At 40.3% G+C, this 14,813-nt stretch overlaps 1 protein-coding gene across 1 annotated transcript; it reads left to right on the plus strand.

Annotated features, from left to right (window-relative positions):
- The first annotated feature begins 1,089 nt into the window (after positions 1-1,089).
- Positions 1,090-3,393, plus strand: LOC119509964 (olfactory receptor 49-like). The gene is made up of 2 exons (XM_037803916.1): positions 1,090-1,115; positions 2,391-3,393. The coding sequence occupies exons 1-2, from the start codon at positions 1,090-1,092 to the stop codon at positions 3,391-3,393; spliced, it is 1,029 nt and encodes a 342-aa protein (XP_037659844.1).
- Positions 3,394-14,813: the final 11,420 nt, after the last annotated feature.

A 14,813-nucleotide genomic window follows, 5' to 3' on the forward strand; every position in this document is an offset into this window, starting at 1 on the left:
GCACAGATATCCTGGGTGGTCTGGCTGCCTTCCCGGTGGTGGGGGGCTAGGCGACAAATAGGTAAGATAGGAAAAAGTTGGTTTAAGTGTAAATATGGTAATGAAATGAAAAAAGACCTTCCCCCATTTCCACTTGATTAAATAGCATTTTCTCTTCTGTTAAGCCATGTTGTAGTCCCAGATTTTACTTAGAATGCCAACTGTGTAGGGAGTCATGATTTTAAACAGAGATGGTATGTGTGTTTTAGAGAAGATAATGGCAAGTTGATAGAGACTCTAGCTGAGGTGTTAGCAGACATATGAAACCAATAAGGAGAGGGAACACAGTCAGAGGAGAGGATGGTACCCAAAGCATGTCCATAAAGTCATTATACTGTAGTTTTTAAAATGTGTGATAAAGACAGGATTTATGTTATACGATAATACCTTGGTACCTGATTCTGACTGATCCTGTTTATTCTACTTGATCACCAAGAATACTTGCAAACATTGAAAATAATAAAGGGATATTTGTGCTTCATTTGGAAATATTGTCCCTGGACTTTAAACTGTACCTTAGGAACAAGATGTAATTTGGGACTTCACAAACCCTGGGGTAATTATATGTGCTCTGTCTTTGAAGATTTTCATAAAGGACAACTCAGGCATTTGGGAGTCCACATTATAATCCTTGCATACAAAATGAAAAACTATGATGTTTGTGTATAATTTTCCATTTCCATCAGTGCCCAAGTAGCAGCCACGAGAGTTCCTAGAGGGACATTGGTCTCCATCAGGCTTTGTTCCACCTTCTCCTATGAGGTCTGGGTGAGTCTGGAGTCCTCCCACTGGTCCTCTGCATCCTGATTGGTGTCAAGTGGTAGTTCAATGGTAACCAGATTGCAGGACAAGTTCATTTCAGCTTCATATCTGCTCCCAGTGGTGTGGGTACCATCCCCAATCTGGAGAGACTTGAAATGCATTATGGGGAAGCACTATCTTTACACAAGTGGTCAGTCTGGGTGAGGAAGCTGTTGTTTTCCACACTGATCTAGAACATTTCCTCAGAAATCAGGGTCTCCCCCTTGTGCAGGCTGGTGCTGGAGCTCGATGAGGATCTGGGGCCTGCCAAGTAGGTATGAAATCTTATTGGAATTCCATGTGAACTCACTCCCAAATTCCATCAGAGTTTTAGAGCTCTAATTTCTTTCCCAGGATTGTATCAGGCAAGCCTTCCATGTAGCTATCATGGAGCTCTGGATTCATATGAACAGGGATGCTTAGGAACCTCCTAAATGCAAGTGATCGTATTCATACACTTTCAGACGCCTAGAGAAGCATCTGGATTGTTGGAAGAGTGAGAAGCAGAGGGCAGAGCTCGAGTTGCTGTGAACTGCATGTGGGTGGGTATCTAACCTCAGTGTGACTGGATCATCTTGCAGTTCATTTGTTAAAACTAAAGCAGAGTCTGTTCCTCCTGAAGCTGAACCCATCCACCAGAAAATGTGGAGGTATTGGGTTTGTCTGAGACAGACATCTAGTTCAGGATGTGAGATGAACACTGGTTGACCAGTGTTGGAAAAGCCCAAATAAAAGGGTTTATGGATTTAAAGGATGAAGCACTATGTGTTTTACTAACATGGACAATGGGAGGGAGAAAGAATCAGAAAATAATTGGTGGTACCATCTTCTCTTTTCAGCTAGGTGCCCCAGACTGACTGTCAGAAGATTCAAATTCTCTCCTTGGCTGACCACTTAGTGTGGATGAAGGGAAAACCCTCCTTTACCTACAGACCTCAGGCTCTACATGAAAAGAGCCCAGGCTGTTTCTACAATATCGGTTAGAATTGGTCTCTGACTTCTAAACTAATTTAATACATAGTGCTGTGGTTTTGGCCAAGCTTTCTATGAGTGAATTTATGATTTCAGTATAGACAAGAAGTCCTAAAGGATATCATAGGGCAATACTTTTTGTGGGGTGACAGATGTCCATGACCATAAGATTGTTTTAAGCTTCAATTATTTTCCTTCTGCAACATTCACCTTGTGCCTGAATGCTATGAATGGTACCTTATCAGAAATATGTTGCATGGTCAGGTACACAACTGAAGTAAGGGATTTTTTCTCCTTGGTAATTGACTATGTAGGGAAATGAGAAAGATTATTAAAATGCATTTTCCTTTATTAACATTGGTATCACATATACAGTTCTTATTTATCAAAGATTTTGTGCTGCCTGTAACACAAATATATTCAAAGATAAAAATCATTCCATTTTACTTAATGATGAGTATACATGAAATATAATGTTATACTACATACATAATACAATGTTTTGAAATATTGAGAATTCCTATCCCCATGCCTACATTATTTTACACATTTAATAAATAAATTTCTTCATCCTGCAGTTGTGACACCCTCTGCAAAATAGTCCAAAGAGAACCAGTGGAAGAATTGGAGAAGCCAATGATGCTGTCTGCAGCGAATGTGACAACTGTCCAGGAGTTCATCCTGGAGGGGTTTCCCACTGTCCGGTCCCTGGGCACGGTCCTCTTTCCGGTGCATCTGCTGGCCTACCTGGCGTCCATCACAGGAAACACACTCATCATCACGGCCACCTGGGCAGACCGTTGCCTGCAGACACCTATGTACTTTTTCCTCAGCAGTTTTTCCTTTGGTGAATGCTGTTTCATAACCACTGTTATTCCTAAATTGCTGGCCATCTTTCTTTCAGGTAGTCAAAAAATTTCCTTTGCTGCTTGCTTCACACAAGCCTTTGTCTTTCTTTTTGTGGGGGCATCTGGTTTCTTCCTTTTGGCTATATTATCTCTGGATCGATATCTGGCCATTTGCAAACCACTCCAATACCCCACCATCATGAACCCAAGGATGTGTGTCCTCTTGGTCACTGCCTGCTTGGTTTTGGGCTTCCTTCTCATGGTGGTTCCGGTTGGAATGCTCTCCCAGTTATCCTTCTGTGGCCCCCAGGTCATTCCTCACTTCTTCTGTGATATTGGGCCCCTGATTCAACTATCCTGCTCTGACACCAGGTGCATTGAAAGGTTGACCTTCAGTGTTATTTCCTTCCTCCTTCTGACTTCCTTCATCGTAACTGTCATTGCATATGGCAACATAGTGGCTGCAATTTTGCGTCTCCCAACAGCCAAGGAGCGACAGAGAGCTTTCTCCACCTGCTCCTCTCACCTCATTATCCTCTCTCTCATTTATGGGAGCTGTGTCTTTATTTATGTGAAACCAAAGCAAACAGGAAGGCTGGATTCCAACAGAGAGGCTACCCTCGTGAACACTGTGGTGACCCCAGTGCTGAACCCCATCATTTACAGTCTGCGGAATAAGCAGGTTCATCGGGCACTGAAGGAGGTTCTGTCCAGGGTGAAACTGCAGAAATAGAACCACAGACTCTCCAAGGGAGAAAGCACCCTGTCCTTCATCTACTCCAATTTCCCTTCTCTTGCTGGAATCTCCTAAATAGACTTGCAAATGTACTTTTGTGGGTCCTTAAGTCTCAAAGCTTTGAAACTGTGATGTCATGCATCCACATGTAAGTGCAGAAGTGTGGAGAGCAAAATTCATGGGTATTAAGAAAATCAAGTTGATTCAAGAATAGAAGTGACATGATCACTATTTTGTGTTAAGTTTTGAAGGACACTCGTGTGTATGTAACTGCTGTGTTATTAATATAATTACTTAAATGGACTCAATGTAACTGTTTTCAATGTTGAATGCTCTCTCTGTAAAATAGAGTATGAATCTTTAAAATTCTAGTTCCCAGTATAATGAAAAAATAAAAATGTTTCTACCCTAAATTCAAAGACTCCCTTGATTTGCCAGGTGGATTTCAATACCAAAGCACTGAATATGAAGGACCACAGAAAGAGGAATATTTTGAAGAATGGAACAAGGAATTGATTAGTTAAGACTGTTTCCCTGCTACAGAAAATGCAAAGGGATTGGGTGAAATCTAAACAGAATTGGAAAGAAGTCTGATTGTGACTCTAAACGCCTCTCCAAAATGTGGCAGCATCTCTCAGATCAGCTCTTCATTTGTGGAATGAGAGGTTTGGAGTTAATAACCTCTGGATGTCCACTGATGTGAAATGAGACATTTGCTTCCTAATGAGACACATTGACATGCCTTAATAGAGACACAAGTTGCACATGGTAGAGAAGTTGCAGGACATTTTTAACAAAATTCACATTAGAACTGTAATTTAGCTATTTAAGATTTTGATAGGAAATGATGTACTAAAGAACTGAGGACAAAACGCTGTACAAAATCCTGGGGCTGCAGGTTGTTTGCATTGGTTGGCTAATGGTGACAGTCCTGCTTTTCCTTGACCACATTGTCCTGTGATTGCAGAATAATAAGAAACTGTGTTGGAAGATTTGGAGCACAAATTCTGTTAGAATTTGAAGAACAAACTTTTTCTTAATTAACAGAGCACAAATTTTGTCTACCACATGTGTGTATAAAGATTTCTATGTACCTTTCTGAGACTTGTTTCCATTTCTCACATTTGGGATAGTCACTTTGCCTAAGCCATAGCTTTGTCAGTGATTTTTTCTCAGGATGGCCAATGAATGGTGTGGTCATTTCTTTGTTTAATTTTAAATATTAGAAGAACATTAATGATCTAATACAATAGATCATCTTGTAACGTCGACTTTGAAAGAAATGGAAAAAGTGCATGATGTTTTCATTTCATTTTTTCTTGTACATACACAAGCACATAGTTTAAAAATAATCACATAGTATGGTGTATACCACATTTTTACTATCTATTCATCTGTTGATGAACATTTGGTTTGTTTCCACCCCTCAGCTATTGTGTATAATGCTGTTGTGATTGCTCATGCATATATATTTGTTTGTCCCTCTTCTTCAATACTTTGGGGTCTACACCTAGGAGTGGAATTTCTGGGTCATGTGGTTCTGGGGAAAGGGGAATGGAGAGCAACAGGGTTTCCTTTTGGGGTGGTAAAAATGTTTTGGAACTAGATATTGGTGGTGTTTGCACAACATTCTGAATGTTCTAAATGCCACTGAATTGTTCATTTTAAACTGGTTAATTTTATGTTATATGATTGTACTGTCAAAAAAAAAACATATTTCTGAAAGATTTATGCTATGTAAAGTTTTCTAATGAAAAACAATAACCCCACAGTCTCTGGTCCACAACAGACATCAGAGAAGTCATTTCTTTGTTACTGATGCCCTTCTGTCTTAATAATATGCTACTATTGAGTCATCACTATTAGACTTAGGATGATTATTGTTTCCTTCTCTTACCTATCTCTTATTTCCTCTCTTCCCAATATGGTTTTATCACTGCTTAAATTTGGATCAATAACTAATGGTTACAAGATTTTGAATATGTAAATTTTGAACAGTATACAGCTATTATAATTTTCTTTTCTTATTTTCATTTTCTTTGGATTTCCAATTTCCTTTCTTTTCTCTTCAAACTCTCATATTCCCATTTTAATTTCCTTCTCAATGAGGTCTTCTTTGATATTCCAACTATCACTTAGCTCTTTTATTTAACATTGAAAATGTGTATGTATGCTTACTGATTGTCATAATTTCACTAGAAATCTAAGTTCTTTGAAAACAAGGATCTTGTCTGACTTCCTCACACTCTTTCCTCAGAATCGATGTCTAAGTCTGGCTCACAGAAAGTGCTCAAAAAATAGTTCCAAAATAAGCATGTTTGAAAGTAACAATGCATTCTCTTACATCAGCTAATGCCAATATTGACGACAGGAATTCTGATGTCGATCTGGTACTCATTTCTAAGGATATCAACTATTTTTCCTTTCCAAACACTTTTAGTGTATTTTTTTAAATCTTTGATAGACCTTTTATTTATTCGGCTGACTCTCAGATAGCTCTTTACATCATCAGCTGGCTTCTTCATCTATGGGGAATGTAATGATTTTTTTTATAATGTCACCTGTTTCATTTACTTAGTTTTCAATTTTTTTATTCATATTATTTTGATGTTGAACTTCCTGAACTTGTCTTCCATATATCTTACCTATCTCCTCATATATACTCTTTCCTTGTATTTTTGTATTGTTTGGGGGAGAATTACCTTGTCTTTATTGTCTAACTTGCAAGTTTTATTCACTTTTGAAAGGTTTTATTATTTTCTCTTAATTATCTCTCTTTCTTTCCTGATTATTTTTTTCATTTTATTTATCCTGTATTCTCTCTTTCACATTGGTGATTTCTGCTAATTGTCTGGTGCTCCTTTCCTTTTCATTCATACATAAGACTGAGGCATTAAAAAAGCATATGGATCCCTAGATCCTTTCAGCATGAATGTTGGAAAGTTGCCAAGAAGCTGGATATTAAAATGAGGTACCCCACAAAGCCAAAAGTCAAAAACTCTTTTCTTGGAGTCCATTTAATTTCTTATAGAAAATCCTTTGTTCTGTTCTCTTTTTTGAGATATTCCTTTCAAGTTTTATGCAAGAAGGTAATGTGGGAAGGTGATGGGGTCACCTGTTCTATATCCAGGGTTTCTTTTTATTTCTTTTTCTTCTCTCTTTTTCTGTTTCTTTTTTATTTTTTCCTTCCTTCCTTCCTTCCTTCTTTCCTTCCTTCCTTCCTTCCATTGATGGCCCAGAGTCAGCATCTGCTGTTTTAAGGTTGGACATTTGCAATACAGTAGCTAGATCAACTTTTGTTTGAGGTCACTTATGATATTGGGACCATGTCTAGTTTCCATCACTGCCTCAGTGGCTACTCCATTCCTGAGTACTGTGGTGGTAAGAACACAGGGTGCTCAGATCCCTTGGCTGAGTCCCTCTCTCCACTTGGCCATTCAGGTCCTCTGTGTGGATGTTCTCTGGTAAACGGTGTTGTGAAATACAAACATCTGTCCACTTTGTGCCTGATCTAATAGGACCATCCACTGGTCTCTGCCCCAGACTTCATTTTCTCTGTTTTTCTAATCTTGTTTCTTCATTACCACTGAAGAAACCACTAAGCAATTTGCCTCTGTGGGAAGCCAAGTTCTGTGCATCCAGGAGTTGATAACATGGCTTATCAGAACCTACAAATTTTTAATTTCAGCATTTGAATTGAGGTTAGTCACCAACATCACAATCCTTCTAATTACTTTGTCTGCATATCTCTGTAGTGTCAATTATTGCATATGATTGTGCATATGCTTCCTGCCTGTATCCCATCCCAGATGACCATTGTTCAGTTTTATAATAATTGATCAACTGCTATATTTCTCTTGAAACAAAGTAAAGACCCACGTGAACTACTTAAGCTCAGCTGGTTTGGAGGAAGTTTCCTCCAGATATTCTTTCTAGACCATGCCTGTTTTGTCCAGCAATGTGGTAGAAGTTGATTTTCTATCTCATCAACATTTTAAGTTGACTCTTCCATTAAACAAGTCTGGCTTTTTCCTTCCACCTTCAGCTGGTCAGGGAAAGTCACCACCCCCCCACTCAACCACAATAGCACACTTTCAGCAACGTCATTTGGATCCAATTGTATGAGTGCATGTTCAGAACCTGTATTCAACAGTTTTTTTTAAACATATTTGAGTATTTTCCTTTTCCCAGTTTACATTCACTTATGTGAGTCATTTGTGAAAAAATTGGGGGAATAGCTACAGAATACATTTGCTATGTCATTGGAAGGACCTTCTTCAAGTGCACCCAGACTACTCTTCAATTGATGGACTCTGGTCTGAGTACTGGCTCAGTTTTAGCAATGGGTCTAGGAAACATATTTCTGTGGCAACTGCTCACAGGACTTGATCCCTTTTGGTTACATGAAGCAAGACTCTCATTAGCTGTCCATGTGTCTTTCTTTGGTGTTTAGGAACACTATGGTTTATTGGACAACACACTTAAGCATATCAACCAAAGTGACTGACTGGTATTAGTAAATGTCCAGAGAAACAGAATCAACAGGATTTATATGTATGCAAATACCATGAGATGTACTGAAGGAATTGAGCAACACAACCATGGGTATGGGCATATCCAAATTTCATTTGGAGGCTGAAACTTGGGAACACTGATGAAGTTTCGATGAATTTCCCAGGAGAAGCTTTCTGGATTAGTAGAGATAGAAATTCTTCTTTGGACTGCTGAAATCATCAGTTCTCCCATTATAAACTTCACCTGATTGGATGATACTTCTCTCATTGTTAAAGGCAGTCTCCTTGGCTGATGGTCATTGTAATCAGCCATAGATGCAATCAACTGACTAATGATTTAAATCCATAAAATACCCCAGTGTAAAAATCACTGTGCTTCCTTAATCAATCAACTGGATACCAGAACCTACTCTAGTTGACACATTAAATAGCCATCACACCACCCTAGATTTTCCCCAATGGAATTCTGACTTTAGTACTGAGGCTTTTTATTTAGTATCCTTTGTAATTCTTCAGTTCACAAAATGAGAACCTTGACCGATGCTAGCTCCTGCAACTGTTTATGTCCTCTTGTTGTAGGAGATGTGAGTGTCTTTAAATACTGTCCTGGAGGCCTTCTGGCTTTCACATCCTGTCCTGAGTTGATAGATGGCTGACTTGAGCATGCAATTTTCTTCTTTTGGTGCTTTGTTACCTCCATATCTCTATATTGCCAACTATTGCATATGCTGTGTATCCCATTCCACCTGTATCCTGTCCCACCCAAATTGCCACTGTTCAATGTTAAAATAATTGTTCACTTGCCTGAAGTGGTTACTCATCCACTTCAAACTACCTCTGTTGCCCTTATAATCATCTGACTGACCCTGAATCTGATTCTTGAATCCCATTATAAGCATCTCTTTCTAGGACCACATGAGGCACCGCACGTTTAGGCTTAGATTCCTCCAGAAGCTGACTCTGACACTCAGCATAAACTTCAAGTAGTAAATTTGGTCATGATCACAGGAAACATGAGTAGCACACTTGGGAAATTATTCATTTAAGGGAAATAATCCAATAATGATATATTGTCAAGAAAACTATTGCTGCGAGTAACCACAGTTTAATCTTACAGTGCAACACTAGGAGCCAGATAGAACCTGCTGTAGAGTTATCCCAGCTATGGGGTAAGGGCATTGGGGTATTTAATCACTAATGTAAAGCAAGTATTTATAACAAAGAAGCTGATGTTGGATAGAGGTGTGTGTTGAAGGGATGCTGGTGTGATACAGACTGCATCTGTTACAGAAGATAACATGAATTTTATTTAGAAGGATGAGGATGAGTGAGACAAACAAAGAGCAGAAAAGAGTTCTGGTCAACCAAGATGGCAGTGTAGGTCAATCCAGGTTTCCATTCCCCCACAGAATGTTTGAACAACTAGGAAAATCCGCAGAGCCGTACAACAGTCAAAAGGTTGCAGTAACTGAGAAAGTGCCAAACCAAGAAAAAACAACTTAAAAACAGTAGGAAAAGCTCATGGTGCTCATGCTGACCCCTCCTAAGCAATTAATGGCTCCATCTGGAGCTGGCCTGCCCCCTCGGTGTGGATACCTGTTCCCCTTCTGCAGGGAGAGAGTAACCTCTATGTATATATATCAGAGCCTATCTATTTTGTGGCAATCTGAAAGGCTGTACCAGGGCTTTCATCTCTGGATCACCATTCTAGAACTTGCCCTTCATGCATGATCAGCTTGCAGATAGCTATACCGGTATAAGAAATAATCAAATCAAAGAGACCTGGAGCAAATGATAACTGGCCTTAATACATACATTAGGGTACCTGAGAGGTAGAGAAGTCCACTTCATTGGGAGGGAGGGGATATCAAGATCCCTGTAAATGGTGGGAGCCTTGAGGCCAGGAGCATATGCCCAGTTGAAGATACATGTTCAGAGATGCCTGAGAGAACCATGCACTTTTTCAATGGGTGATCTTCTTGGAAGGGGGCTAAGCTTGGTGAAGGGCACCAGCCAACACATGGTCAATTTGAAAGACTGTGAAACATATATTATGCTCATTCATTTTTTGCTCTGATCCTGGAAACCAAAGAAATCTCTGTCAATATCACTAATTGGATGCAAACTTAAGGAATCAACAGAAACAGAACTAACTCCCAGAGTTAACACATTAAAATATTAAACTGTAAAATGTGCCAAAAAATAAAAGACAAAAAATGGAAATATTGGCCCATCCAAAGGAATAAGATGAGACATCAGTAGCCATCAACAAAGAAGACCAGATTATGGACTTAACCAGACAAAGACTTTTTAAAAATGATCACATTTAGACTGAACTTCTGGTCTCACACATACATACTCAGGGACTCCAGTAAGATTTTTAATTCTCACAATTTAAGAAAACATTGGAGCTTTATCAGATTTCAGAAAACACTGCTATGAATAGGAATGAAACAAAAATACAGAGGAAAGAAATAGGAAAGGCAGAGAATAAACACCAAAAAAGAAAAAAAAGATGAAAAATATCACCAGTATCTATAGACATACAAATTTAATGAAGAGAAATTCTAAGCAAAATATTTCACAGAAAATTTTCCAGGAATGAAGGATATTCTTATTAAGACTGAAACAATCCACAGTTGTGCATGTGTACGCAACATAGTAAGTGAAAATAGATCCAAATAAAAACATATTGGTAATCAAGAAAAAGGTCCCCAAAGCTCATAGAGGAATAAAAGGAAAATAAAGTCACAAAATTGGGATTGATAATGCTTTGAACTCAAAAGCAACATCAAAACTAAAAGGTATGGGAGAATAATGTGGGCAGGAGGCAGGGCAAGAATGGCAGACTGGTGAGCTGTATGTTTTAGTTACTCCTCCAGGAAAGTAGGTAGAAAGCCAGGAACTGTGTGGACTGGACACCACAGAGCAATCTGACTTTGGGCATACTTTATACAACACTCATGAAAACGTGCAACTGCTGAGATCAGCGAAATCTGTAAGTTTTTGTGGCCAGGGGACCCGCGCCCCTCCCTGCCAGGCTCAGTCCCGTGGGAGGAGGGGCTGTCAGCTCCGGGAAGGAGAAGGGAGAACTGCAGTGGCAGCCCTTATCGGAAACTCATTTGACTGATCCAAACTCCAACCATAGATAGACTGAGACCAGACACCAGAGAATCTGAGAGCAGCCAGCCCAGCAGAGAGGAGACAGACATAGAAAAAAAACAACACAAAAAACTCCAAAATAAAAGCGGAGGATTTTTGGAGTTCTGGTGAACATAGAAAGGGGAAGGGCAGAGCTCAGGCCCTCAGGCTCATATGCAAATCCCGAAGAAAAGCTGATCTCTCTGCCCTGTGGACCTTTCCTTAATGGCCCTAATTGCTTTGTCTCTTAGCATTGCAATAACCCATTAGATCTGTGAGGAGGGCCCTTTTTTTTTTTTAATCCTTTTTTCTTTTTCTAAAACAATTACTCTAAGAAGCTCAATACAGAAAGCGTCAAAGACTTGCAATTTGGGCAGGTCAAGACAAGAGCAGAACTAAGAGAGCTCTGAGACAAAAGGCAATAATCCAGTGGCTGAGAAAATTCACTAAACACCACAACTTCCCAAGAAAAGGGGGGTGTCCACTCACAGCCGTCATCCTGGTGGACAGGAAACACTCCTGCCCATCACCAGCCCCATAGCCCAGAGCTGCCCCAGACAACCCAGTGTGATGGAAGTGCTTCAAATAACAGGTACACACCACAAAACTGGGCGTGGACATTAGCCTTCCCTGCAACCTCAGCTGATTGTCCCAGAGTTGGGAAGGTGGAGCAGTGTGAATTAACAAAACCCCATTCAGCCATCATTTCAGCAGACTGGGAGCCTCCCCACGCAGCCCAGCAGCCCAGAACCACCCTGGGGGGATGGCACTCACCTGTGACATAGCACAGTCATCCCTCAAAAGAGGACCAGGGGGTGAATGGCCTGGAAGAGGGACCCACTCGCAAGTCTCAGGAGCCATACGCCAATACCAAGGACTTGTGGGTCAGTGGCAGAGACAAACTGTGGCAGGACTGAACTGAAGGATTAGACTATTGCAGCAGCTTTAAAACTCCAGGATCACCAGGGAAATTTGATTGTTAGAGCCACCCCACCTCCCTGACTGCCCAGAAACACGTCCCATATACAGGGTGGGCAACACCAACTACACACGCAAGCTTGGTACACCAACTGGACCCCACAAGACTCACTCCCCCACTCACCACAAAGGTAAAGCAGGGGAGAACTGGCTTGTGGAGAACAGGTGGCTCGTGGACGCCACCTGCTGGTTAGTTAGAGAAAGTGTATTCCATGAAGCTGTGGATCTGATAAATTAGAGATAAGGACTTCAATTGGTTTACAAATCCTAAAAGGACCCTATCAAGTTCAGCAAATTCCAAGAGGCCAAAAACAACAGAAAATTATAAAGCATATGAAAAAACCAGACGATATGGATAACCCAAGCCCCAGCACCCAAATCAAAAGATCAGAATAGACACAGCACCTAGAGCCACTACTCAAAGGACTAAAGATGAACAATGAGACCATAGTACAGAATACAAAGGATATCAAGAAGACCCTAGAAGAGCAGTTATCTTAGGTTAGTTGTCTTTTTCTTACTCCCTTGTTATGGTCTCTTTGAAATGTTCTTTTATTGTATGTTTTTTTTTATTTTTTTTAAATTTTTTTATTTTTCATACAGTTCATTTAGGTAAAAAAAAAAAGTTTAAAAAAAACAACAAGGTAAAATATATGCAGAGCCCCCTTGAGGAGCCTGTGGAGAATGCAGGGGTATTGGCCTGCCCTACCTTGATCGTTGCTAACGTGCCCACAGACATAGGGGACTGGAGGTTTGATGGATTGAGCCCTCTACCATGGGATTTGCCCTAGGAAAGACTGTTGCTGCAAAGGAGAGGCTAGGCCTCCTTATAATTGTGCCTAAGAGCCTCCTCCCGAATGCCTCTTTGTTGCTCAGATGTGGCCCTCTCTCTCTGGCTAAGCCAACTTGAAAGGTGAAATCACTGCCCTCCCCCTTACGTGGGATCAGACACCCAGGGGAGTGAATCTCCCTGGCAACGTGGAATATGACTCCCGGGGAGGAATGTAGACCCGGCATCATGGGATGGAGAACATCTTCTTGACCAAAAGGGGGATGTGAAAGGAAATGAAATAAGCTTCAGTGGCAGAGAGATTCCAAAAGGAGCTGAGAGGTCACTCTGGTGGGCACTCTTATGCACAATATAGACAACCTTTTTAGGTTCTAATGAATTGGGGTAGCTGGTGGTGGATACCTGAAACTATCAGACTATAACCCAGAACCCATGAATCTTGAAGACAGTTGTATAAAAATGTGGCTTATGAGGGGAGACAGTGGGATTGGGGGGCCATGGGGATCACACTCCAGTTTGTCTAGTTTGTGGATGGATGAGTGGAAAGGTGGGGGAAGGAAACAAACAAACAAACAGACAGACACGGGCGCCCAGTGTTCTTTTTTACTTTAATTGCTCTTTTTCACTTTAATTATTATTGTGGTTATTTTTGTGTGTATGGTAATGAGGGTGTCGGGGATTGATTTTGGTGATGAATGTACAACTACGTAATGATACTGTGAACAACTGAATGTACAACTTGTTTTATATGACTGTGTGGTATGTGAATATATCTCAATAAAATGAATATTAAAAAAAAAAGATATGGGCACCTTAAGCCCAAGGTTCTTCTCACAAAACACAGCCTACTGCACGTGCAGGTATCATTTAACCCTCTTCACCATGGGAATTTGGAAAAATGCCAACACTTCCTTCACTGCTACTTCAGTGAGTATAAATTGTTCTTTATCTCTGACCCAGGAGTCTTGTGTCTTCTATAAGCGGCCATGAAATTGTGTCCAACTAACTTGTTAGCTTGCAGGTAGGGTAAAATCCCAGACCCATAATAGTTCTTGAGAGTTTTAACCATGTAGATGGAGTGCTGACAAACATAAGGATTTCTGGAAGAGAAAGGATGAGAACAATTAACAAAATAGGATGAAGTCCTTGGGAATTGGTAATAAATATGGTGATCAAATTGTGTGGTCTACTGGATAACTAATAAGGCTCCAATGCATTGCTTACCAAAGGGGAAAAATGGGGTAGTGTTTGCAGTCTTCGTAGCAGACATAGGTTCAAAGACTGCCTGAATGGGGCTCTGATTGTTGCTAACTCTCCTATGGGTGAGGGGACTTCCTTGCCAATATGATGTCAGTCTCAGTTTTACCCCATTGTAACAACTAGTATCATGATTTATCCTGAATTCTTGGGGAACCTAAATCTTGTATAATGGTCAGTAAGCTTGCTTGCTTACATTCCTCAAAAAGATAGTCTGGAATAAAGGCACTTAGTGCTTCACTCTTAACACATACAGAAACACAGGAGAAATGGAATCATCTTGCAACAATCTCTGCTCCCCATTTCTACTTCATCTTGGTTCCTATTGAATTGTCCCATGTGTTCACCATATTCTCAGCCACTAAATAGTGGTTGGGATAAAATCCATTCTATTTGTCTAACACTGTATTTATTTAAACCCACTCTCAACAGAACTTAAAGTGGAATTTATCTCAACCGTTTCCCCCTCAGGATCCCAGATCCATTCATCGACCTTTCTGCTTGGCCTGAGGCATTAATCCATGAATAACATGATATATTGGTGATTCCATAGACTCTTCCTTGGTCCACAAGGAAGAAGTCACAGGCAAATCTATCATCTCAAAATACGCAGGCCAGTGAGTTCAAGTAGACTTGAATGCCTTCCAGGGCTGAGGTGATATTATTGATCACTTCAGCTAAGTTTCCTACCAGCTTTTCTAATTGGATAACTCAGATTGCAGAAAACTGACCAAAGG

Source organism: Choloepus didactylus, chromosome 15 (genome assembly GCF_015220235.1).
Source record: "Choloepus didactylus isolate mChoDid1 chromosome 15, mChoDid1.pri, whole genome shotgun sequence".
In the NCBI taxonomy this organism is placed as follows: Eukaryota; Metazoa; Chordata; class Mammalia; order Pilosa; family Megalonychidae; genus Choloepus; species Choloepus didactylus.